The following is a 26,925-nucleotide window of genomic DNA, read 5'->3' as shown; positions in this document are numbered from 1 at the left end:
CACATTTTTGCAATGAGGGGATTACCCTGGGTTCCTTTTGCCTAATTTCCTATTGTTAAGGGTTGGTTTTCTATTCTTTGGGCATTAAGAATTAGAAACAGCAATTATTGCCTTAAAGGAAGACTAATCCTGTTTTGACAGATGCCCACTTCACAAAATATCAAAAGCAATCCTTTCCAGGAAAGTATTAAAACACAGAGACAAAAAGTATACGATGCATTGCCAATGTGTTGGATGACAGTGGAACTAAACTACACCACTTTTAGTTTAACAGCTGTTAATGCAGCCAAGAGAGCTGCGTCTAGATCCATCTGCAACAATCCGGTGAGTGAGTGGGTAAATGTCTTTATCGCTCTGGGCCTCAGTTTATTTGTTGTAAAATGGGAGAGTTTGATTAAGCCTGTGTCTATGGTCCTGTAAATTGTTCATATCCTATACTCCTGTGTCCAACATTCTGATGATGTCCTAGTGGATATGATTTCTATCTTCCTTTTCTCCAGCCCTGCTTCTCTGTACTAGCCTTGGAAAAACGGCTCTCGCTGCTACAAGTGGAGAAAACGGCACCTTCTTCAGAGGACAGAGGTGTGTTGTCTCTGTGCTTTAGCCCCTACTACAACTTAGCATAATACTCTGGATGCTAATATTTGCAGTTTGGATCCTGGATAAGTCACTTCCCCTTTTAGGGTCTTGGTATCTATCTGTAATGAGGATTTTTTTCTGAATTTCCTTTTCTAGCTTTAACTCCCTTTTAGGCCCTTAAGTTTGGTTGGTTGGTTATTTATTTTTATGTGGGATAGAATAATTTTTGGGCATCTCACATTCTCAGTGAGGCTTTCTAGGCCTCCCTTTCTCTCTTTTTCCCCCTTCCTGCTGGCAGAAGTCTGGAGAGCCTTATGAGCCGCATCTCGTCCCTAGGTGGCACGGCTGCAGGGTAACAATTCTGCCCGTGTTTGGCTGCTCTGAACATGTTTAAAGCATTACGGTCCCTCTGGATCGTTCAGGGATAATGCTCTGAGAATCCCTCATTAGAATGAGACCTGTAGGTCTTATCTTTCCATATAATATAGAAAAAGACATGATGCAGCTGGTGGAGAGTTTTATTGACTACAAAACAGATACACAATGATGGGAATCTGAATATTGTACTAGGAAAGCAGAGCTTTAAGCTCATGAACTCATACTTTGATCCAAAAGGTGCAGCGGTACGTTAAGATCACTGTGGAACATCTGGTGAGATTGTTACAGAGAAAAAAATAGAAGTTTGATAACCCCAGGGGCACCTCTAAGGACTCACTCATTTGTGTCCGGGCAAGGACTTTCCATTGGGGAAAACAGGCAGAAACTTTTATTGGCCTCACGCACACCTTTGGATCTCATTCACTTGAGAAAGAATTACTCTCCCGTTGACACTCTCCTGTGTGATGGCCTTGATCCTTGGTGCTGCAGACGCTGAGGGAAAGAGCAATGAAGAGGTCACTGCCGTGCTTCTCCCACCATCTGAACTGTACTCATTTTCATTTCCCTGCTCTCAGCACCTGAAGGCTCTCTGTGCCTTCCAAAATGATCACTAAGCAATGTGACAGGCCTGCGGGAATGAAGAGAGATCTCACCGAGGAAGGATTTCCTCCCACCCTCCAGGAAATGAGGGGTCTGAACAGTGACAGTGTCATCTTCTAGAGGTCGAGAACTTCATCCTAGGTGTGCCTGAATCACAATCTAGTCTCTGACCATAAGCACTCAAGGAGTCCTTTCTGCTTATGTTGACTTTGTAGCACTTACATCACAGATTCTTTGAGCTTACAGAGCATTAAATGCCATTCTGGGCACCTGATTTTGAGATCTACAAAGCATGCTTATGAGAGATGGGTGAGAAGCCAGGGATGTTTATCATGGTCGCTGTTTTCAAAGATATGATTTATTTGACTAACGTTTTGTTGACACATTAGTAAACTGATTCTAGACCAGAGAGAAGAATTGAAACCATTAATACAGATATGGGGAGAACCTTGTTAAAATCAAACCTCTTGAACAGTAGATTGGGCCACCCTATCAAGTAATGGGTTCCCCATCCCTGGCCATGGGTAAGAGAGGCTGAAGGACCATTTGTCGGGAGCTTGCAGAGGGATAGCAGTTAGATCAACTGTTCTGTGATGGTTACTCGAGCTCTGATTCTCTGAATCTCTAACGCCTTAGAACCTTTTTACCATAAATGAATAGAAAGTCCCACTTGTTCCGCACTGTGGTTTCTTGGAGCTTTTCTGTGAGGTGTTAAAGGTAATCTGAGGACATGGAGTTCCCAGGTCACATGTATTTGGGAGCACTGTGTTATACGAAGTACAACGTCCTTTCTTCCCCACAGCAGTGCTTGTTCCATCTTGAACTTACTGACATGCAACATGACTCTTCACGAAGAGGAGAGTGGTATGTAGTGTTCTCAACTGTATCTGGCCATAGAGCACGTCTTTCATAATACTCAATTAAAATCTCATGGAATGCTAGTATTCAACAGAATATACTTGGGGAAATTATGTGAAATCATTTCCTTCTAATTTCCTAGGAGTTTAATAAACAGGCTCCATTACTTAATAGTGATGTGAAAATATTAATGATTGTTTTTATTTACTGCTTGCAAAGAACCTTCATATATATGGTTGAGGACAATATTGAGAGCTCATTTTTTTCTGTGTTATCTAACTTAAGTTAATCCAAGATTCCTGGCCATTTGGGAGTAAAATAAAAATTGAACACAGGACATTTAGGAGTACACTAAGGCTTATGAATATTACAGAATGGATAAATGTGCTGATTCATTTAAAAAAGTAGCTTCAAACAATGAAAGAAATTTTTTTACCTTTCACACTCGACTTAGATTCCTCCATTGTCCTATAAAAGTGATAAAGGTTAAAGCTCATTTTAGTATTAGCAACTATCATAAAAACCTCAAGATGAACTAACTTCCTTTGCCTGCTTGTAAATTTGTAGCTCTTTAATGAGGATAATTGTCTGAGCTCTGTAGTCTCAAGGTCATGAGTTCATGGGAGAATCCTCTGGATCCAGAAACCAGTGAGTACTGCCTCCCACCGACCCTGGGGTCAGAGAAGGTTTACCGGACCAGCTCCATCCTTTCAACTGGCTGCAGGTTTCCTCCCCTGGGATCCTTTCCTGGGTCTGGGTCTGAAGCCTGGAATGTCTGGGCTTTTCAGACTGTTCATTTTATTTTATTTATGTATTTTTTTAAAACTTCTAACCATTTCTCTTGAGTCATAGGATGTATGTGCCCTTTTTGTGGACAGCTGTTTTCATTTTCCAAGGTGGTCAGAAGTACCAGATTGAAAATCTAGACATCTCAATCTCTTATGAATCTTTTCCTGCTATTAGGCTAAAATATTCCGCCAATCTTCCCTTTTTTTGGAGCCAAAATCACGTGCATTCCCACTGGGAAGCACTCTACCTGAACCTTGTTGGTTGTTTCTTTCTAGAGACTTTAATATACTAATTTTAACTGTTGGCTTCAAATCTCAGTGTCCTGGGAGTAAGAGCTGATTAATTCTCACTTGCTGCTTAATGAAATACAACCTGATCTAAGTATCTTCAGGAGAAATTCAACATAAATCTTTCTTTGTCTAGAGTGATGATTGCTAAAAGAATCTTAGGGTACATGAATGCACACACGAGCTGGATGTCCTTTGCCTCCTCCTCTCCCCTGCCAGCTTCTGCCTTACCCTTCACTCTCTCCGTCCAGGAGCTGACGGTACGTGGCGATTTCCTTCTCTAGGTGGGTTTTGATGCCCAGGAGGACCTTGTATTCGCTGTTCTGACGCTCCAGGTCATGGCGTAACTGCATCAGTTCCTCCTCATAGTGAGAGATTATCTGTTGCATGTCCTGGAGTTGGCAGGAGTACCGAGACTGGGTCTCTGATAACGTGTTTTCTAAAGCAGATTTCTGAAAAAAGAAATCATGTTTCTTTCCTTAATTGACTGGCGGCTTGATTGATTCAATAAGATGTGCTTGTTAAGTACTTAGGATACAGCGACCACTCAGCTAGGTGTCTTGGCAGCTGCTGGGGATGCAAAGATGAGAAGCAGGCTGACTTATAGGTTTGGGGCTTGGGCAGTGGGGAGTTGAGCGGTGTCAGGACTTTTGAAGCCCGTTTTCCCAGTGTAAAACCTTTGTGTCAGGGAGCTCTTGGCAACTTCGCTGCGCTCCTGTAGCGTTTATTGTTTACACCGCTCCTTTGGGATGGGGCATATGCTGCCTTGCTCTGATCTGTTCCTTACCTCCTCATGCTTACATTTTGTTTCTGCCAGATGGAAAACTCCTAGCGGGAGACGGCGACTGAGACTGCTGTCTGTTTTATCTCCAGAGAAGGGTGTCAAGTAGGGATGCCAGATAAAATAGAGGCCACTTAGTTAAACTCGAATTTCAGATGAGCAACGAGTAATTTTCTAGTACAAGTATGTCCCAAATATTGCCCCAATATTGCATAAAACATACTCATACTAAAAAAAACTTTGGTTTTTTATCTGAAATTCTAATCTAATTGGGTGTTCTACATTTTAATTCAGTTAATCTGGCAACCCTAGTCCCAAGCAATGCTTTTCGATTATGGCAATGGTAACAAATCGTCATTTTTGAGGAAATTTTAAAAGCTGCAAAATACAGTTGCTGGATACAGGATGCAGAGAACTGAGTTCAAGTCCCTGTTCTGTTTGGTGTTGCCACCTGCTTTCCTGGAGCACCTGACTTTCATCTTAAGGAGAAACTCATAACTGTGCTGGATACTCTCACTTTATCATGACTGCTAGCTTTCAGGGGGCTCTTAATGCTGCCTGGCCATTAAACCACATGTCCCTGGTCTACTTACTCTCCTCTTCTCCCAGAGGGCTATTTCATTCCTTCTCCTCTGTCTTCCAACCTCCCTCCTCCCTCTCCTTTCTCTCAGCCCATGGCCTTGCTTCCTATGTCGTTGAGGAGATGAAAGCCGCCGGGAGAGGACTCCCACAAGCTCTCACCATTACTTACACCCAGGTGGTTGAGTCTGTCCAGGTACTCATTTCCTCCTGTTACTTGGCATGAGCTGTCTGTGCTCCAGTCATCTCTGCAATTGCCTGCCTTCTTGCATCATCAGTGTTCTCCTCGCTACTAGATTATTCCCACTGGCTTTCAAATAGAATAATTTCTCCTACCTTAAAATTTTTCTCTCTTGAACCCATATCTACCTTCAGCTGTCATCCAATTGTTCTGATCGCCTTCACCTACAGCAAAGTTCCTCAAGGCATTGTCTATATCTGCTGTTTCAAATTCCTCTGGACACCCTCCAAGGTTCAAGGCTACATAGTCTGGCTCCGTTGTTACCCCATGGCCTCCCCTCCCTTCCCTCCTCTCCTCCTCTCCTTTCTTCTTCTCTTTGTTCACTCACTGCAGCCACAGTGGCTTCCCTGCTATTCCTCCAACCCATTGGACATACCTGTGCCTCATTGCTTGTGTATTTGCTGTTCCCTCCACCTGGAACCCCTCCCCCCATAGCCACATAATTCACCTCCTTACCACTTTCAGGGTTTTGCTCAGCTGTCACCTTAACAGTAAAACCTTTCCTGACCACCTTGTTTAAAATGACATCTATTCACCCTGCCATGCCTTACCTCCCTTTCATGCTTCATTTCTTTGTAGCACTTTTCTCTGCCTAACATATTATGTATTTTGAAGATTCATGCATTTATTGTCTGTCATCCTCACTAGAATACGAACTCCTTTATTGTCAAATCTTCAGTGCTTAGAATAGTGTCAGATGGTGGAATGCATGGAAATGGATATAAATGCCTTGCTGACCTCACAGGGTGTTGTGAAATACTGTGTGTTAAAATATTTTGAAAGCTATAAAACTGTAATTATTTCTGGGCTCGTTATTATCACCTTGACAGCGCACATTTTAAACGTCTGTTCACCATCACTGATTCCTACAACATAACAGTAATTTACCATGTGCATCTACAATAAAATGAGCTAATCATTTCTCCTCAAGACTGAGGGCAGAGTGGTACTGGGGAATGATATTGATGAATGATTAGAAGATTCAGATAGGCTACAAAGGTACTCAAAGGATAGATTTTATTTAATGAATTTTGAGTGCTTATGACATTCACACAAAGCATTTTACTAAAAGACCATAAAGATTATAGAAATGACTTAGACTCAAGAACTTGTAGTTTGCTAGGTGATAAGACACATGTACAGTGATTGGAGTCAGCCAGGCCTGGGTGACCTGGAGTCATCCAGGTCACAGGCACATAACTTTGCTTTATTGGAGTTGGGGGGACAGGCTGGTTGTAAGTGGGGAGAGCACTAATAGAGATTATGGGAGTCTAGAGCTGCGCTGCCCCCAAAACACCACCTGGCTTCACCATTGACCTCTTACTAGCTGTGTGACCTTGGCTAATTTACTTAACTGTTTGGAGCTTTGGTTTACTTGTCCCTAAAATGGAGTTACTAAAACCTACCTGGAAAAGTTAATGTGAGGATTGATGACATTTAGTATAATGAACTCCCTAGCACACCATGGACGTTCAATGAATGATAGCTCTTGTTATCATCCTCATCATAAAACATTTGGGGGGAAAGTGGGAAGTGAGAGATGTCCCAAGGGAGTTGGGGAGATGGGCCCATGAGAGAGGTCAAAGAAGGCTTTGTGGAGGAGGTGGTACCCACCCAGGATTTTCCAAGCTCAGACTCACCCTGTTGCACTGTGCCTGCAGGTCGATCTCCAGGGCCTGGAAAGTACGCTTCAGTTCATGAATGTCACTTTGGCTGCTCTGCACAACTTTTGGATTGGCCGCCTCCTGGGCCATCATCGCTGACTGTGAGACCAAGCAAAGGGCAGAGGCATTGGCATTGGACCGCATGGAAATGGAACCTTCAGGGAGTCTGGGCACCTTTCTTTTACCTGCTCTTTATACCACGTGTCCAAATCTTGATGCTGCTTCTTTATTATAGACTCGTATTCCTGCCTCATATCCTGCAGGACCTTGATCAGATCTTCCCCTGGAGTTGTATCCACCTTCACATTGACCTTGAAGTCATTTGGCACACGATGTTCCTCCATTTCCTGTTTAATAACAGAAAAAGAAAATGAATTGGCTGTAATGATCAGAAGGCTGGAAGTGTATTGATTGGCAGCAGTTAATGGATCGTTTAGAACTTCAGCTTCTGTGGTTGCTACTCTTTCACTGGTTTGGTTTGGTTTCTCAGTTACTATTTGTTGATGACAAAATATTATGTACTTTTTTCTCTTATGCTTATACAGACAGATATCAAACAGCCTTTGTGATTACTGACTTAATTCCTGGTTGAAAACATTTCAGAAAGAATTGTGCTTAATAGTGTGTCAAGATTGACTTTCTTTTTTGAGGAGGATTAGCCCTGAGCTAACATCTCTTGCCAATCTTCCTCTTTTTGCTGAGGAATATTCGCCCTGAGCTAACATCTGTGCCTCTCTTCCTCTGTTTTATATTTGGGATGCCTGCCACAGAATGGCTTGATAAGCAATGCGTAGGTCCTTGCCTGGGATCCAAATTTGCGAACCCCGGGCCACAGAAGTGGAGTGTACAAACTTAACCGCTAAGCCATGGGGCTGGCCCCATCTGGTGTGTCAAGAACTCTTCAGCAAATGTTCATGGGTGAATCGACACATTTAAGCAGTTGAACATTTCGGGTTATAGACCAAAGCTTTTGGGAAGCAGTTCAGTAACCCAAAGCCAAAAGACGTAGAGGCTTTTAAAATCTCATCAATGCATTATGACTCTGTAGGACTGATGCCCATAGGATATGAAAACCAAGAAACCACAGGAAAGTTTTAATTAGCAGTCATTATCTGACCAGCTGTTCAGAAACTAAGGCTCTTTGATGTTCGTAAGCAATTTTGTTTGCCTAAAATGGGGACTGTTTTTCTACCATTTTATCAGAGTCTCAGGGACTTTAGATGGATAGTAACTTTTTAAAAGTCAGTTAAATGCCTCTGGAAATTAGGATTCTTAATTTTGCTACTAGTCACATTTACCTTGATCAGTGACAGATTCTCTTTATTCTATTGTCCCTCAATTTGCTGCACATTGGGTCAGTGAAGGAAGTTCAGTCTCACACGTTTGTTCTTACAGTGTAATAAAAAAAGTCTGGGGAAATATTGTGTGTTAACAAAATTGTTGACCAATTCATCATTAATTGTGATTATATTTTGGCTGTTATATTTGACACGTGAGTAGATAATCTTGAAGTTGGAAAAATTAGATACTTGTGGTTCCTTACGATTATTTAGGTTGAAGGACGATAGAACCGGCATTTGGATGGTAATGTCTTGTGTAGGTATTGAATCACTTGAAATGTGCAGGTTAAGAGCAGTACCAGTTATCAGGAGCCCCCGGGGAGTTATACCTGCTCGTGGTGCTTCTTCATGAGGATGAGCTCCTTCCTCATTCCCTCAACCTCCTGTTCCAGGTCTGTTGTGACAATGGTCAGATTATCCAAGGTCTTTCGGAGACCCTCAACTTCAGCTTCCAAGTCTTTCTTGAAGGAGTGTTCATTATCATACCTTTGATTAGAAGGAAGGGAAGAGCACATCTGTTGTTGGAAGGCTCTGGTCTTTTAAGGATTTACTTTCGTTTAGAGGCGAATCTCTTACCTTTTAGGTTTAATGGGAGCAAATGAATACATACTTTGCAAGCTTCATATGTCTATTTCATGCAGGTTTTTCTGTGATGGTGATTCAAAGTTATTTTTTTTAATTAGAGTAAAATAATAAACAGTCATGTGGCCAGCACTTATATTTAGCAACCATTAACGTTTTGTCATGTTTGCTTATTTTTATATTCTATTTTGTATTTTGAAGTAAATTACAGACATTATGATATTTCACCCCCTAAATACTTCAGAATGCATTTAAAGAAAAAGACATTTTTCTAAATAAGCATAACATTATCACACCTAAAAAATTAATAACAACTCTTCAATGTCATCTAATTATTGCCTCATATTCAAATTTTCCCATACCAAAAATTGTATTTTATAGCTGGCTTGTTTAAACTAGGGTCCAGTCAAGTATTTGTTCTTGTTACACCTTTTAATTATATCTCAGGAAGATTTTACGTGTGGGCAAGTGTGAGATAAGTTTTCCTTCTGCAAAACAAAAACAAGAGGAACCCAAAAAACAAAACAAAACCACCAAACAAAAACCCCCGCAACACCGTGAAGAAGGAACTTACTTGAGGCTGAAGTCATCCACGGCCATCCTGGCGTTGTCAATGAGAAGAATGATCTGAGCGTTGGTCAGCTTACCATCCACTATCTGTAAAACACGTGCCAAGAGTCTTCTCAGTCAGACACACACACAGGGGAGCTGCACTTCTGCCCTCTAGTCTCCTGAGAATTTGACTTGTCAGCGTAGATGCCTTCCATTTTGGCAGAGGAACAATGAATAATCAAATCAGTAAATGTTTGCTGAGCGCTTACTAGGTGGAAAGCATCAGAACGATTTTATAGCAAGGATATGGTTGCAGCCAGTTTCATGGTCTTTTTTTTAAACTGAGCTTTGACCGGCTAGGATTGATGCCACTGCTGAAAGAATGATATGGGAAGGGAAGGAGAGGCATCGTTCAAATGCCTTCTGACTTTCTAGTATGATGAACACGTCTTCATGTTCTGCTTAAGCTCATCCACGTTGGAAGTTGTTAAACGAGGTTTAGGTTCTGACCCTTTTCTTATTGTGAATATTAGTTTGGCTCCCCTAAAGGGCAGTAATTCTTTCAGATGGATGTAATTCTTCTTCCCGATAGCATTCGTGTTTCTGCTCAGTGATATTGACCAAAGTGTCACTGAGACAAACTATCGCTGATACTACTTCGTCAAACTAATTTTAAGTATATTTTATAGTAGTCATCACATGACATAATTATTTTTTGCCCAAAGTGACTCTAGCCCTACACATAACTTGTAGGTAATGTGTATGTGTTTCTAACTTAGTCTGTGATGAGAATGCCCCAGTTGTAGCTTTTAAAATATTCACTGAAATAATTCTTTACCTTAGAATGAAGCAGCTTAATAAATACTAACTGTGGTAAAGCCTTCAGGTAAAGACTTTCACTGGATGTTTAGATATGTTTTTACTATAAAGAGAAAAATATTGTTGGAAGTATCCACACGAGCAATCGCGTGTAGATGTGTGATTTGTAAATACGTCTAGGCATTTGTGATCAGAGAAATAGTGCTCATTTGATGTAAGTCACTGTCTTCAGGAAATTGGGTGGAAGATCTCTCAATGTCAAAAGTATAATACTACTTTTGTACCAAGTATTGTGCTGAACTAGGAACTCAGAGATTTTCCTTTTATTTCTTGTTACTGAACATCCGCGTGAACTTGGCCAGTCGCTCCACTCCCTGGGCTTCCATTTCACTGTCTGTTAGATAAGTAGTTTACACTAGAAACAGGTAACATTAGAGGTCCTAGTCCAAACTTCTGTAACTTGGTTGGACCAGAGAATCCTGTGACATTCCTGTTGTGTTTATACAGATAATTCCTTTATTTAGAAAGGAGTTTTTAGGACAAAGTTATACCTCAATACAAAGGCACCTTTTAAGAATCTGGTCCTATTCAAAGCTCCACTGATAACCTGGAATTTGGTGTCATGAATGCACAATAGCAGGATTCAGAGGGGGTAGGAACACTGGGTCTGGAACTCAGAGAGCAGGACCTGGGCTCCCGCGCGGGGCCCGCGAACTGAGTGAGCTTGCTGAGTCTCAGTTTCTTCATCCACAAAAAGGCAATAAAAATAGCCACTTCATCAGAGTTGTGAGAATTAGATTAGAAGAGATTAAATAAAATAATGTAAAATACTTAGCATATTCTGGGCATACTGTAGACACTCTGAAAAATTAGTTGAAACTAAATGAGTTCAGAAAAATGTAAATTGTTTAATGTTCTTTTTTCAAATATAACACTTTTGTAATTAGAGCCAATGTCTGTATTGGATAAACCCCAGGTTTTATATGTTGGGATGCATTCTCAAACTTTTAACTGTTGGTGGTGGAAGATAGCCAGGCTGGCTGCGCCTGCCCAATTTCGTTCTTCCCTTGGTGGATGCCAAATGGTACTGTGACTGCTTCCTTTGCTCTTGTCTCCCCTCCATAGTGCTGCTCAGGGACTTTCTTACCAGCGCCTTTCCCTCCAGCCTCTTTATTCTTTGCCTTATCTAAGCGCATGGGAAATGAAAAGTAGCTCCATCCAAAAGGCCTGAGGATCCCTGGGGTTAGCATTAGTTGTGCACTGAGGTGTGGACTGACATCCAGAGTAACCATGCACTATACACCCCACGGAATCAGAAAATCAAAAATACCGTCTGTGGGCTTATTTGGCTTTTCTGAGTCAAACTGATCATTTATCCATTGCAAGGCCCACGTCAAGAGTCTGATTCCCTAGGCAGCATTCTCATGGTTCCTGAGTGGTGAATTCTGAAATGTACTCGATGTGGAGTACATTTAAAAACTGAAACTATTTCCCACTGTTCGGGTTACCTGATACAATATGATGATGCAGTCCCTGTTTCTGAGACATCCTTCACCGTAATGAATGGATCAGGGTGGATTGAGCAACAGTATATGAGGCATAGGCTTTGCATTGTATGTTATAATTAATCATCTGGATTCTCCCCAAGGCCCTGAGTTCATTCTTTTAAAAGAATCTAGTTGATGTGTTATTGCACCATTTTCACCCCAGGGTGTGTAATCTCGTCCCAGGGAGAGGAAAATAGAATTTTTGACCATGAACCAAAATCCCAAATATAGCAGTGTTGTGAGCTATTCTAATATTCTAATACCCCTATGACTGTGTCCAATTCTGTGTTTCAAAGGGATTGGATTAATTTTTGAACTCAATTTCTTGTAGACTTCTTGAGTAACGTTTAATACCCCTGAAGTGGGGGTGGGAGAATGCCGTGTCTACTCAGAACACTTCATCCAGGCCCGGGCAGGGGTCAGCCCCAAGTGGTTGTGGGAACTCTTTGGGCCTCTATTTTCTCACCTGCAAACAAGGGAGGTCGGGATAGATAGACAAACTCCACGTCGGTTATTTTCTTCAAACAAGGAGAAAATACAACTGAAGTAAGAAATCCAGAAAAGAGTAGAATTTGAAGCTGAAGAAGCTTCCCATTGAATGTCAGAACCTAGAATCCCAGGCTTTTTGGAGACGGGGCAAGCCACCCCCTCCTCGTCATTGCCCCCACTCACACGTCTCAATTCTGCTCCAAGGAATTTAGGCAGCCACTTGGTCTCAGTCTCCTCATCTATAAGTCAAGGATAGAAATACCTGCCTCACAGAGTGAGATAATGCATATGAAATATGTGTTGCATGATTAAAAATGCCAATGTAATGCATTATCTTTATTAATAAATACTCTTATTTTTGTATGAGGTGTGCTAGTCAGCACGATGCTGTATGGAAATTATAAGGCCATTGAAACAGACTGGGGTTAGAATTCCACCTCTGCCTCTTGCTGGTGGCTTCGGATGGCTACTTCACTTTTCTGAGTTTCAGTTTCTTTCCAGGGTTGTTGTGAGAATTAAATTAGATGATGTAGAACATTTCCATCAGTGCAGAAAGCTCTTGGACAGCGCTTATATGTGTATTAAATAACCAGCATGATGCCTGGCATACAATAAGAGCTCAATAAATATTTCCCTCCCTTTTCCCCCTTTCCCTCCTTCTCTCTGCTGTCAGCTAGTGAATTATTTGACCAGGTCTAATCTCGTATTTCCTTTGGGAGTTATGTTCTCAGCTGTCCATTTGCAAAAATCTCCTATTGTCTCCATTCTAAAACCAAAGCAACTTTATTAATGAAAAAGAATGGTGAGGTGTGTTGAGTCACCTTGTTTTTTTCATAAAGACAACCAAGTACTATATAGTTAAAGTAATTACACAGCCAGTTATCAGGTTGATTATTCAATAATTAGGGTTCATTATGAGGACAGATTTTTATTATCTTGATTGGTCCTTCCTACATTTAAGAAAGGACGACTGAGTGTTGAGAAATAATACTGTATAAATATTGGAACCCCATGATGCCCTTTCTAGGACAGGTTAAATCATGATCTTACAAGGAGTTTCCTGGGGTTACTTTCCATAAGAAGGAAGTTACATACCTTTAAAAAATAACATATGAAATGACTAGATTCCCTCTACTTCTAGCCAATATTATGAGACATCCCAGAAAGTATAAGTTTAGCTTTTTTAATGTTTGGTTAAAAAGTTACTTATTTTTTGAAGAAGTCTCCTTAACCCACCCTAACTCTAAGCTTCCAAAAATTATGCTCATTTTACTTTTTCTTCTAGCAATGTGCCATTTTCAGAACTGTGAGCAGTTAGAACTCAGAACTTCCAGCAGCCCTCAGAAGGAAATAGCCAGGGGTGTCACAATGATGTATCTGCTAGTGGAGTGACATTTTTTAGGTGTGATCTCCAAAATAGTATAACTCAGCCTTTTTTGGGTGGATAATAACACCTTCGCTAGGATTTTGAAGTGGAGCAGAACTGACGTAATGAGCAGTAAATGCTCTCTTGTGCCTTGTGCACTGAGCATGTGGAATGAATACCAGCCCTTATCATTACTGTTACATGGCTGGATCATAAGTGATACTGGACAGCAGCTGATGCCCTTACATTTTTTAAGTTTTCTGCATAATTTATGTATAGAAAAATAAATATAGAGAACAGACTTTCCCAAGTCCAGATTTAAGGTATAAGAAGAAAATCTTCTTGAATACCTTTGTTCACAATTACTTTAAGGTCTTTTGCCATTCTCCTGGAAATTGTTTTTTGTACGGATCTCTCCTCCCATGGGTCCCCTGGAAATGCAGCACCCTCTTGAGTTCCAGGGTCACCCAGGATCTTACCTGCTCCTGCAGGTGGCTGATGTTTTCCTCATATTGCGAGTAATCTTGCTTACTGCCAGGGTCTCTCTCCTGATGCCACTTCAGGATGCGACTTTCGAGCTTCATGTTGGCCTCCTCCAGGGCACGCACCTTGTCCAGGTAGGAGGCTAGGCGGTTATTGAGGTTCTGCATGGTCTCCTTCCCATTTCCACCTAGGAGGCAACTGCCTCTTCCAGACCCCCAGGACCCTCCGGGGGGCGGGCAGCTTGGTGAGGTGAAGGAAAGGGAGATGCGGACACCTCCTGCTCCACCATGGACGCTGGGAGCCCGGGGGAAGCTCCCCGGCCAGCCCCTAGTGCCATATGCTCCCCGGCCGGACCATGTGCCATGGAGGGAGCCCGAGAGGGTCTGGCTGAAGCTGTGGCTGGAGTTCATGGTCCCATCTGTGTTTGGGGCAGGGCCGGACTCTGCTCCACTCCCTGGCACCACAGAACTGCGCTGCCCCAGACTGCCCCGGATGCTTTTATGCCCTTTGCTGTGGGAGTTCCCTTCTCTGACAACTGTACCAACAAGATCATATCGTTGTGCAACATGTGTTTCCTCTTGGTCAACCCTGAATTGCCCCTGGGCCTTCACACCCGTTGTTGTTGTTTAGAGCCACATCAGTGTATCAGTTTGCTTCTCCCTTCCAGTTGTAAGCCGGAGGTGTGGTCCACACCTTAGGGGGGTGTCAGTCTCCGGTGTCTTTCTAATCTTTCCATGGAGTTTTTCCATTGTTCATTTATCAGTGAAAAGTCAGATTAAAGACCACAAAAAGGTTATTTGGTGTAGTATAGATTGCCTTTTAAAAAGTAGGCATTAAACACACGGACTCACACATCCACACCCCCTAAATAAACAAACCCCAGCTCTAAAGCGAAGGTGGGAGAGACTCACAAGGGAAGAGCCAGATCAGAACAGAATCTCTGATCCTGGAATGAAAATACTCGCGCTGAGGAAATGGAGAATGTTCTGAATATCTGATGCCTTTGTGGCAGTCGCTGTCTGATGGAAAGTAATTTCAAAGGGATGGTTCTTAAGAACAAACCCTCAATTATAATTAATTAATGAATGACCGAGCCTTCCACTTCCAGAGTGCCTTTCATCCCCAGCACACCTCAAAACCAAACAACCCTGGCCTGTGCTCAGGACTTCTCTTGCTCCTGGGAGGAATGCAGCCTTTGTTAAGTGGCCAGCAGCCCTGTCCCGGCTGAACCCTGCATAGGCTGGGCTCTGTGTGTCTGTGACCTGCAGAGAGGACGGAGGAAAACAGGAAATGTGCCATGGGTTGTCTAACGTGCTTGATGAATATTATGGTTCGTCTGCCAAGGTAAAGGTTAGGAATGAATAAAGAAATAGTCTGGGGGTGGGGAGCCATGTGGTGGTTACTGGCAACAAGATTTAAAGGGGACTTAGAAATAAAATGTCGACATCGGAAGGGACTTTAGCGTTCCTCCGTTCAAGCCATTAATTTTACAGGTGAAGAAAACTGAGGCCTGTCAGGAGTAGGATATGGCAGAGGACTGATGGTGGGTTAGTGGCAAAGCCAGGGCCGGATTCTTTCTGCCACACAACACTGTTATCATTGAGTTGAATCTTGATGGAGTTCTGTGCAACACTTCTTTTTCATAATAGTGATAATGGAATTTCCCAGTTTACATAGCCCTTTGATATTCTTTATTTAATACACACAACAACTCTTGATGTAACCAGGCAAGGGTTGTTGTCTCCATTTTACAGGTAAAGAATCAGGGGCTCATGGAGGTGAATGATTCAGAGCTGATTTGCATGTGCAGTGTAATTCAACACACGAATTTGTGGGTGTCGTGGCCTTATCTGTACTGTTTCCACTGCTTGGAAAGTCACTGCCTGTGCTGCCCATGCCTGCTCCCCGCCTTAAGATGTGGTTTGAGGGTTACCTCCTTCAACAATTGTTCTCTGAATTTTCCCGCATGACTTGGGTGTCCCTTCTATGACGAAACCGCCTCTTCTGGATCCTAAGATCCTCCAGAGGAACAGACAGCTTGGTGTCCCTGCCCCACTGCAGAGGCTAGGAGTCCCCAGCAGGGCCCCGCCGCCTCCCTGGCCCTAAGTCTATCCCTGTTCTTTCACTCACCACTGCATTTGTCACACTCCTCTGGAACTGCAGTCTTCTTGAAAGCAGGGATTATGTCTTCCGTCTTTCAAGCATCAAAGTCTGGCTTCGTATTGGCGTTTCATAAGTGTGAGTTAACCCAATAATGAACTTTTTAGAGTCAGGATTTTAACTCAGGTCCTCTGATGCAGTTACTGCCTGCCCCTTTGAGGAGTGTGAGATGTAAAACCAGATAGTAGAATAAAGCCTCTTCAAGGGGTGAACTAGCCAGCCACAAAGGCAAAATCATTCCTAATTACAAATAAAATCACCTAAAGCACACCAGCTCTGCTTGTCTGCCCTGGCAACAAAACCTTGCAAAGTCCTCCAGACTTTCCTCATCTCACTGTGCACAAGATGGAAAAATTTAGTCAAGACTAAAGGAAGCCTTGGGGGTGCTTAGAGGGAGCCCTCTGTTAAAGTGTTGTGCAGTCACTTACATCTGAACATGAGAGAAAGACAAAAGGGAGATGAGGTAAAAACAGAGCAAATGAGGGAAACGTAGATTTGCTCAGACGTGTGGTGCAAGCCGTGTGTTGACGGATGGGGGTGGTTCCTGATCATCTGTTTTGACTCAAGGTTGGGTCGGCTCTGGTTTGAGTTCACATGGACCAGCCTCACAAATGAGAACATCCATCTCTAGGACGTGCAAGAGCCAGGCTGCACTCCGTTTCTCTAAACTCTCTCGTGATAATCTGCAATGGAACCGATCATTTCTCTGCCCATTTCAGGCGTGTCTGAGTGGCAGTGACTTATTAGCCCTGTAAATTTGGCCTGTGCATCATTTTACAGGAGTATGTAGGAGTCTGGATTTATAGAAGTTAGCCTCCAGCAAAATATTTCCTGTATTATAGCAGCACCAGGGCACGGGAAAATTGGTAAAGAGATTTGAGAGGACTAGAGAGAAGTAATCTCTTCTAGAACTCTGGTACAATGATTTTCCGTGTAATTTACAATGGGTGGAGTTCCACTGGATTTTAAAAGAAATGGTGGGGCATTTTTTTTGGTAAAAATGATATATGCTTATCATAAAAAATTCAAGTAATACATAAAAAAGTATAAGAAAAAAGATCTTGAAAAACTTCTTAATTCTACCATACAGACAACCATTGGTAAGTTTGGTGAACATTATTTCAGATACTCTCCACAGGTGGATGGCTAAAATAATTTTAGAAAGATGAGTTCATACAGTTTATTCTATTTTAGAAGAAGTAAGCTAATTAAAAAATTTAGTTGACAGGCTAAAATGAATTCACTTTAGTTATGTGTTTTCTATAGGAATTTTAAACATTCATCACATTATTTTATTTTTATAATTTTTAAAGAACATAAAATGACCTGTAAATGCCAGTATTTGTGGAATGACAGAACTGGAAAGGCCAACAACGTCATTTATTGCAGCTTTCTGCTTTTAGGTAGGTCAACTGCAAATTGCTGAGGGTATTTTTTTTTTTTTAAGATTTTTAGTTTTCCTTTTTCTCCCAAAGCCCCCGGTACATAGTTGTGTATTTTTAGTTGTGGGTCCTTCTAGTTGTGGCATGTGGGATGCCACCTCAGCATGGCCTGATGAGCGGTGCCATGTCTGCGCCCAGGATTCTAGCTGGTGAAACCTCGGGCCGTTGAAACAAAGTGTGCGAACTCAACCACTCGGCCACGGGGCTGGCCCCACTGAAGGTATTTTTAAACTGTTTTTAAAGAACTCAAGGGATAAAGGATCAATTGCATTCTCAGTAGATGTCCAACATTTACTCGTCCTTTTGGTCAATGAGCATTTCACCTGTGATATGGTTTCATGATTTTTTAAAAAATTTCTATTGAGTTCAAATTGTTCAGAATATAAATTGTTCTTCTTTGCATGACTTTCCAGCTAAAAGATTTGTAATTTTCACATTTAGTTCATCTTTCTGATGAACTGAGATGTTGTCATTAAAAGGAAATGGGTATTTTGCAGGGGGTTGAGTGGTGAGTGAACGAATGGGGTTGCACGTGGGTGCATTAGGGATCAGATGGGAGCCCTGTCAACAGTTAGTTGTCATTAACTGAAAGCACAGTGTGTTTGTGCCTTTTAAAGACAATCATTCCATCCCTGAAGCGTTCTATAGGCCCCCTCTTCTTTATAGTGAGAGAAGAATGGCCAAAACAACACCCAAATAGACTTTTACTATGCATGACATTTCAGAACAGATGAGTAGTAGAGCTTCAGGAAAAATTGCTGTGTCATTATCCTGTGATTTGGAGGGTTACATAAAAAGACTAGATGTTTATAGAAATAAAACACAGCTTCTGCAATGACACCAGGTCAGACATTTTATAAATGCCTAGGTTTATCAAACTCTGGCCAAATCAAAAGAAAATTTTCTCATATTTTGATTTTTCCAGAAAAAAGAGGCCAACAGATAAAAGGTTTAAATTAAAAAGTATCCAACATAGTGTTTCAGACGAGGAGGGAAGGTAAACCAATGTAAAATTGCTTCCAAATAGTATCTGTATATATTGACTGATATACAGGGAAAAATAATTAAAAACACACACAGGCAAAAAGAGTTTTAAGATTACAGAAGGAAATTTCCTCAAACAGTATGTCTTGAGATAAATGTGTTGGAAACCCTTCTTAATCTGGTTTTTAGAAGCTGGAGAGAATTAGATAAGGATGCAGCAGTAGACAGAGCCTTGTAAGTGACCACAAACGAATAGCATTTGGGGCCTTAAGAGAAGAGTTAGGAAATTTGAAGAAGAGAAGGCATCAGAGAAAGAAAGAGAAAGCAGATTTCAGTTAAATAAGATCTGTTTTGACAGAAATCTAATTCAGCAAGTGTTTATTAAGATCCTAATCCATATTAGCATATTTTTGAGCAATTCAAAATGTATGAAAAGTGAAGCCGTGTTTGCTGCACGTCCTGCGCGTCAAGCAACTGCCTAGTTATCCCAGAACTTAATCGTAAGGAAGCTTAAAGGCCCAGGGTATGGCCAACATCTTCAACTCCTCAACACTTTCAGTTTACAGAGGGCTGTGGCAGGCCCTCCGTAAATGTTTGTTAACCTTGGTCTTGGGAAGAATATAAAGTCGTAGTGGATTGTGTGGAATAGAATAAGTTAAGATAAAAAGGAGAAGAAAAGGAAGGATAATTGTGGGCAGGGGTAGTTAAAAAAGATAAGCCTAAGTGGATACTTAAGGGACCCTCATGGTTGGGAAGGAGCAAGAGGTCCTAGGTAGTAGAGTCAGAAAGAATGGCTGGAAAGGAATGACAACTCCTGTAGAATTTCCCAAATTCTAGATTCTTCTGATTGCTTCCCCGTGGTAATTTTTTGAGCGTGGTTCTCTGACCGCTGTATTTCTTTGAAGGTAATAATGAGAGCTAAAGGCTTTATTAGATTCCAGTCTGGCATTTTGGGCAGGAATGCTTTGTAGGGAGTGTTGTGCACTTCCTGTTGTTCACACTGCGAATCACTGCTTCCATTTTAGCTGAGCTCTTTAACTTGGAATTCAGTGGTTAGACTTCAAGAAGTTGGTAAAATCTCTAAAACTGTTTACAAAATTTTGTTTAAGTCTTGACATGTTCACTCTTCTGAGGGGGAGGTGACAGCTTTCATTAACTTTTCAAAGAAGTCTACAAATAGAAAAAGTTGGGAGCCAATGATGTAAAACTTTAAAGGTTCCTTCTCTCTGTTGGCCTCTAGTTACCAAGAAAATGTTTAGGATTTTCATGTTCTATAGGAACATAATATTGGACTTTGAAATGAACCATATTTACCATCTGTCTCATACCCGTCATTTTACAGACAAGAAACAAAAGAAGGGAATTCCTTTCAGCAAGGGCCCGTGGCTAGTTAATAGCAGAGCTAGGATTGGCAGTGGGATTCCATGACATTGTTGTAGAGCTCCCTAATTTCTTTGCTTTATTATTTTTTAAAGCCATAGAGATGATGCTTTAGGTTCCCTAAGATTTTTGCAATTGTGGGATGTTGATTCATGCACCTGTTGATTTACAAATGTCCAGCTGTGTTTAAAATGTTTCTGTTACTTTTTTCTCCTATCCCCACACTATGCGTTTCGTCTCTGATTCCATTGTTGGTTAAAGTCTGCAGCCACAAATAATTAGGTTAAATTTAATTCACTTAATTATTTAATTTACTAATTTAATTACTCTAATTTAATTTACTTAATTGTTTCTTTTGTTGAGAGTTTACTTTAGAGGTGCTCTGGTTCTGTGAGTAGAGAGACTAATAAGACGCAGTTCCTGCCTCCCAGGATTCTCTAGTCTATAGATATGGGAGTTTGTTTTGTTTTGGTTTTTGCAGATTTAGTACCCTGCCAGATGAACAATGTGTTACGTTAGGGTCTGTTCTGTGGTGCTTAGGAGCAGTTACTGATCTTTACTCATTTATGCCTTGAATTCAGAATTGCCAGTTCTCAGGGAGACATGGAAAGTTAGCATTATCACCAACAGAGACAGCTTCATTTTCTTGGTTGTCGGGCTCTTTTCACCTGGTGGAGATGAAGTCTTCATCATTTGAGTGACATATTTGTCATTCAGCACCTTAGTGTGAACCTTGGGAAGAGTGGGCCAGCCTATCCCATAATACTGGAGCTGAATCTCATTTATCACTATCACCTTCAAAAGAGGAGGCCTATCTCTTCCCTTTTCCCAGCTGACACCATACCTTGCTGAGAAGGTAAGAGGTGTTCCAGCCAGATCACTTCTTTGAAAGGAGTGCCGGGACAGCCTGGCTTAAGCCTGATTTTAGATAGATGCTTAAGTCCCTTTGCACTGCCTCTGGCATGGCACCAGGGCTATTGGGGTGATTTTGTTTATTTAAGGCTACAGAAGAAAAACAAGTCCCCACTAGTGGGTGGGGAGTGCAAGTGCAAGACTGAAATGATTTCACTCTTCTTTTTTCTCCTTATTATCATCTTAATCCAAAGAACATGATAGGTAACCAAATAAATCCCTTACACAAAGGCTGTTGTCACTGGTAATCCTTGAATTAACCTGCATTTTACATTTTAAGTAACTGGTGTTGGTTTACTGAGACATCATCTCATGCAACTTGCCGAAATCTTGTCTTGGTAGGTTTCCCCTTTAGCCCAGTGTGGTTCTTGTTGTGTTAGGGTCAGTGTGTGGAGGCCTGTGGGAAGGTCCTTGCACACCATGATTCTTCCTCACTTGACAGTTGTTGGTGCCTGAAATGCAACATTTGTTTGTTTGGTTCACAAAAATATTGCTTCCTATTAAAAAAAACACCTTAATGTATTGTTCACCTTTTCATTCATCCATTCATAGAACGAATACTTACTGAATACCTACTCTAAGTGACTGGAGCATAGAGAGCAAGGGGGAAAGTAGGATGAGATGAAGCTGGTGATGCATTTAGGTGCTTTCCCACCTCTGCTAAGTATTTTGATCTTCAACACAAGAGCCATGGAGAGCTACAGAAAGATTTTAAGCAAAGGAATGCTGTACCATGATCATGTTTGTGTTTTAAAAAGATAACCCTGGCAGCTTTGTGGAGAAGAAATGAGAGAGTAAACGTGTAGGGATCAGTTGGGAGCCTATGGCACCTGTGCAGAAGAGAAATGATGGTGATTTATTTGTTATTTTTTGTAGAAGAATGATTTAGTGAAATATGCAGAGGTATTAGAAGAGTAACACAGCTTTAGTTAGTTTTCTGCCATGAAAAAGAAAACATCATAATAAAATTCAATTTATCGTTGATTCTTACGGCAACTATAGTGTGCATATGCTGCATTTGTCCCCTCAATAGGATGATGTAATAAATATACTGTTTATTATGCTATCCTAAACTGTATGTGTTTGATACATATCCTAATCCGTACACTTTTAGACAGGAAATATAGTAATAATATATTTTGCTAAAGTATTTTTTAGTTCAAGGCTCTTAGCTTGTTTAATGGACAAGTAACTACCATGATGGACTCTCTTTTCTAGAAGAAAGAATTAAAGCAGTGGAAGGGGAAAGACTTGTCTAGGGTTGTCCAGTGGGTCAATGGCAGAGAGGCCGTGGAGCCCAGCCCCTACGTCACCACTGGCTTCATATTTCATCCATCTGTTTGCAGTGACTTCATGTGTCTTTACAGTATCTTTGCAGATTTATTTCTTGGTTGCTCCTTCTGTATTTGTAGGAGATATTCTCCTTACCTCTTTTCTTGCTTATTAGTTATTATTCATGTGTTGACTTTTAGATGGAAAATTAGATTGATTCTCTCCCCATTCTCTCTTTTATTTTGGCTGGGAATGATTGCTTTTTCTATGCTTCCAGTTTCAAAGAGTTCTGCCCTTCCTTTTTCAAAAAATCACCCTGATGATGCTGTATCTTATCTATATGTTTGCTACAGTGTAAATTAGTGGAAAGGACTTTAGGCCAGGGGTTCAAGTCCCTGTTCTGCTATTAACCCACTGGGTGATCTTAACCTCTCTGGTCTCAGTTTTCTTATGGTTAAAATGGGACTAACAATAATCCTCCCTGTAATTAATAGGGCTGTTGTGGCGAGTGAATGAGTTAAAGTACATACGTGAACTTTGTAATCTGTATGTAATAGACATACATGAGCTATATAATCGGCATGTAATATACACACGTGAGCCTTGTAATCAGCATGCAATGTACATATATGAGCTATGTGGTCTGTATGTAACTCACATGCATGAGCTGTGTAATCCTTACGCAATGTGCATACATGAACTATGTAATCTATATGCACTGTACATAACATGAGCTATGTGATCAATATGTAACATACACACATAAACTTTGTAACCTATACATTGTAGTGTGCACAGGAGGACAGAGGGTGACGATGATCGTAAACAACCCTTCTCTACCCTGTGATCCCACAGCTCCGGAGAGAGAAGAGACCATTGAAATTGTCAGGAGGTCACACGCGCTAGATAAAAAATCCTAGCCTAAAAGGCATACTTCTGTCTCCAGATGAATCCAAAGATAAACGTTAACTGCAAGAGTTCATATTTTATAAACACAGTCCTTGTAAAGGTCAGTCTAAGTTCATGCTGATGAATGTTCTGGTTACAAGCTCGAAGTTCAAATTCTGATTGTGCCATCTGCTGCCCAACCCCTTAGGCCTCAATTTCCACACCTGTGAACTGAGATTAATGCTCACCCCTGATTGACGGAGTTATTGTGGGAATTAAATTAGATAATCCATGCATTGTACATAAAAAGTGCTCAGTATCACTATTATTCAAATACGTTTGTGTGTGTGTGTTAGAATACTCTATTTTGGCCAGGTAAAATAAGCCCATATCACTCTATGTTCTGGCTTTGGGTACAGTTTGTTGGGAAGTTAGATATTTTTTATAGAATGCCCTAAATTTATAGGATTTGTTTCAATATGCTTTGTGCCTTTTAAATTGTCACTTTTCTATATACATCATATCCTAAATATAATCCCCAATTTCTTTGTTTGGTATTTTTATTCTTATTCCTACTATGTTATGTTTATTTATATTTTAGGATGGACACTATTTCCACTCTAAGGAAGTCACCGGAACATTCCGAATGTTATGTCGTGTTATAATAACTGGGCTTTAAGGTAGGATGGGAGACAGCCAGCCAGTCTTACCGTTCTTCCCTAGGAAGGCTTGAATTTGTCTTATTGTTTTTGAGCAGGTGAAAGCTTTCCCAAACGCCTTTTGTTAGATCTCACTCGCATTCTCGCTCCTCTGTCTCCCTGTCTTCCTCACTTCCCCCGGACTATGACTCTTTCTTTCTCTCCCCTCTTTGTTCTCTCCTTTCTCTCTCAGAATTAGAGGAGAGGTCCGGGGTAGGGGGGAGGGTGGTTGCCCAAATTTCCTGGAGGGATAGTATCATTCCAGCTAGTTGTCCTTTTTCTTTAATATTGAGATCATGACAAGTCAATTAGGGAATAAATTCTTGCAAAATGTATATTGGTTAAAAAAGCAAGAGGTAGTTTTGCATGATGGTTAAAAGTGCAGGGTCTGGAGTCACACAGTCCTGGCTTTGAACTCTGGCTCTGACACTAACTATCCATGTGACCCTAGTAAGTTACAAACATCTCGTGCCTCAGGCTCCTCATCTGTAAAATGAGTAGTTGTGTAGAAAATGCACAGAGACAACGCTGAACACTTTTTGTTATTGGAAGTGCTCAGTAAGGTTAATTGTTGTTATTGTTGCTGTAAAAATATGGCCCCTACAAGGGTACGTAATATGTTTACATCTTCAAACTGTTATTTAAGGTGTTCGCCTAAATATATACTATCTTTACATCAGCTGTGTTCCCTGAGGCTTGAAGTACAACATGGAAATTTGATTGGTTGGTGGATTTTAACACTCATGACTTCATTACTGTCTGCATCAATCTCCAGTTTTGGTCTTGGTGTTTTATGAGATAACACACGAGAGCTCTCTCTCCCTCTCTCTCGTTTTCCTTTGGTTTAATTGTAGGCAAGTGTAGAAGGCAGAATAATATCCCCCCAGAGGTGTCCATCTCCTAAGACCTAGAACCTATGAATATGTGTGTTATATGGTAAAGGGGAATTAAGGCTGCAGATAGAATTAAGGTTGCGGATAAGCTGGTCTTGAAATAGGGAGATGATCTTGAATTCCTCAGGTGGGCCTGATGTAATCCTGACCGTCTTTAAAAGTGGAAAAGGGAGGTAGAAGAGTCAGTCGGTGTCGGAGAAAGACCTGTGATGACAGTGGAGTTTGGAGTGATGAGATTGCTGACACTGAACATGGAAGAGGAACGCAAGCCAAGGAATGGGAATGGCCCCTAAAAGCTGGAAAAGGCAAGGAAGCGGATTCTCCCCTAGGACCTCTAGGAAGAAGCAGTCCTGCTAGCACCTTGATTTCAGCCCAGGGAGACCCTTGACAGACTTCTGAAATAGAGAACTGTAAGATAATAAATTTGTGTTGTTTCGAGCCACTAGGTTTGTGCTGATTTGTTCCAGAGGTCATAGAAAATTAATATAGCAAGAATGTGTGTGTGTGACATGGAAATAGGAACTCTAGTGACTGATTTTTGCTGAAGATTAAATTAAGGTGAATAAAATATTTTTCCATGTCATTTATAAAATATATATTTTCAATACACGTATTTAATATGGATATTTAATTATCAGCATAAGAGCAAACATGGTTGTTGTGACTCAATTTCATAGACATTACATTAGCCAAATTATAGACAGATTTTTTATTTTCAAATTAATTTGTATAATACATCTCACAAAATTATAGAATTTAGATCACATTCAATTAAATATTTCACAAATAATTTTTATTGTAAAGTATAAAAGTCATAAAATCAAGGCTTCTCCTGAAGATTAAGGGCATACACTTACTGTAATTAGGATAGATGTGAATATTTGTCTTTTATTTACAGCCCAAGCCCAGCCCCCTCCTGATCCCACCCTCTTTCCTCAGCTCTTTTTTTTTTTTTTAAGATTGGCACCTGAGCTAACAACTGTTTCCAATATTTTTTTTTTTTTCCCTGCTTTATCTCCTGAAATCCCCCAGATACATAGTTGTATATCTTAATTGCAGGTCCTTCTAGCTCTGGCATGTGGGATACTGCCTCAACGTGGCCTGACAGTGGTGCCATGTCTGCGCCCAGGATCCAAACTGGCAAAACCCTGGGCCACTGCAGCAGAGCGCGCAAACTTAACCACTCGGTCACAGGGCTGGCCCTATCCTCAGCTCTTGAATTCCCCTATGGACCATCCTCTCAGATGGAGCTACCTGCACCATGGGTTTCTCCATCACTAATTGCTGTTTACTACATAGGCTTCATATCATTACTATGAAGAGGTGGTGATGCCTGCAGTCAAGTCACTCAGAACATTCTGCTCTATTTGGGTGAGCTCCAAATGATCTCTTGGCACATCTCACCCTGTGGCCACAAGAGCATACCTATTTTCCTCCTTCTTTTTATTTTGTCTGTTTCTCTCAGTGCCTCCTATGAATCTGCATCTTCTACTTTTAATATCTAAACCTAATACATTTGATTTTGCTTCTGATTGCTACCTCCTCCAACAATTTGTAGCCTTTCTTAAAAGGGATCCTGGGGGTGGACTTTCAATATTCTATCCTATCACCTTTTTCCCTGTTAATCTTAGGATGGATCAATACCAGGAAGTCCCCTGAAGCTTCAAGAACCCATGACTGCTAATGAAGCCACAAATCATGTGTTGGAAACGTGGATATCTGGCAGCCATTGTTTTGACTCTGTGCTCACTATGAATATGAAAAGGATTGGAAATGAGAACTAGGCTTTCCTAATGCTAACCATGACCTCTTGGTTTTATCTCTAGTGGAGCTGAGCTATTCCATGCCGATCTTCAGACAATAAACTTCACATGAACCCCACAACCTAACTGCTATAGGTGGAGTGGGGTGAGCTGGAGGTGCCATCTAGTTAGGCTGTCTAGTCTCCGAGGCAGAGCTTCACGGGATGACACTCCTCTGCGCAGTCACAGTGGTCGTGTCTGTTCTCAGGCTGGGGGTTCAGAGCACCATTTTCATTAGTGCACCAGATCCAAGGGATTCTCAGGAGCTGACTGGCAGTAAGCTAACTCTTAAAGGCCAGATGAGTGAGCCAGAGTGCAAACTTATTAATTTAACATGCAGAGATGATCCATTCTGCAACCACAAAGTTCCCATCTGCAAATCAGAGCACCTTCTTTGTTGTATTTGAGTCTGAGAGAAAGCAAACTGTGATATGGATTTGTTTGGCAAAATGGAACCAGAAAAGAGATGTGGGGTCTTAAGGAATGAGGCACGAGTGTCTCGACTCTCCATGTGCTGGTGTGAGTGCGCTCAGCTTCACTCCGTCCTGGATTGGGCTGGG

General features: G+C 41.3%; 1 protein-coding gene across 2 annotated transcripts; it reads right to left on the bottom strand.

The window, feature by feature from the left end:
• Positions 1 to 1,079: 1,079 nt before the first annotated feature.
• Positions 1,080 to 17,635, bottom strand: KRT23 (keratin 23). Of its 2 annotated transcripts, XM_008539624.2 has the most exons (8): positions 13,931 to 17,635; positions 9,253 to 9,335; positions 8,426 to 8,582; positions 6,942 to 7,103; positions 6,733 to 6,855; positions 3,723 to 3,943; positions 2,852 to 2,883; positions 1,080 to 1,449 (listed from the first exon to the last, which is right to left on the bottom strand). In XM_008539624.2, the coding sequence occupies exons 1-8, from the start codon at positions 14,342 to 14,344 to the stop codon at positions 1,355 to 1,357; spliced, it is 1,287 nt and encodes a 428-aa protein (XP_008537846.1). In that variant the 5' UTR covers positions 14,345 to 17,635; the 3' UTR covers positions 1,080 to 1,354. The 2 variants fall into 2 exon arrangements, with proteins under 2 accessions (XP_008537846.1, XP_070418096.1); XM_070561995.1 differs by lacking the exon at positions 2,852 to 2,883.
• Between the last annotated feature and the right edge of the window lie 9,290 nt (positions 17,636 to 26,925).

The sequence above is a fragment of the Equus przewalskii genome, chromosome 10 (assembly GCF_037783145.1).
Source record: "Equus przewalskii isolate Varuska chromosome 10, EquPr2, whole genome shotgun sequence".
Taxonomy (NCBI): Eukaryota; Metazoa; Chordata; class Mammalia; order Perissodactyla; family Equidae; genus Equus; species Equus przewalskii.
Note: the sequence above shows the minus strand (reverse complement) of the source record. Positions and strands in the feature narration are given on the sequence as shown.

What these genes read in the sequence shown, in the direction of transcription:
- KRT23 (XM_008539624.2), bottom strand. Translation starts at nt 14,344, where the DNA reads ATGAACTCCAGCCACAGCTTCAGCCAGACCCTCTCGGGCTCCCTCCAT. An exon ending in CTGGACGGAGAGAGTGAAGG is followed by an intron (nt 2,884 to 3,722) that starts GTAAGGCAGAAG and finishes TCACTTTTATAG; the next exon opens with GACAATGGAGGAATCTAAGT. An exon ending in ATCTAAGTCGAGTGTGAAAG is followed by an intron (nt 1,450 to 2,851) that starts GTAAAAAAATTT and finishes TCTTTCCCTCAG; the next exon opens with CGTCTGCAGCACCAAGGATC.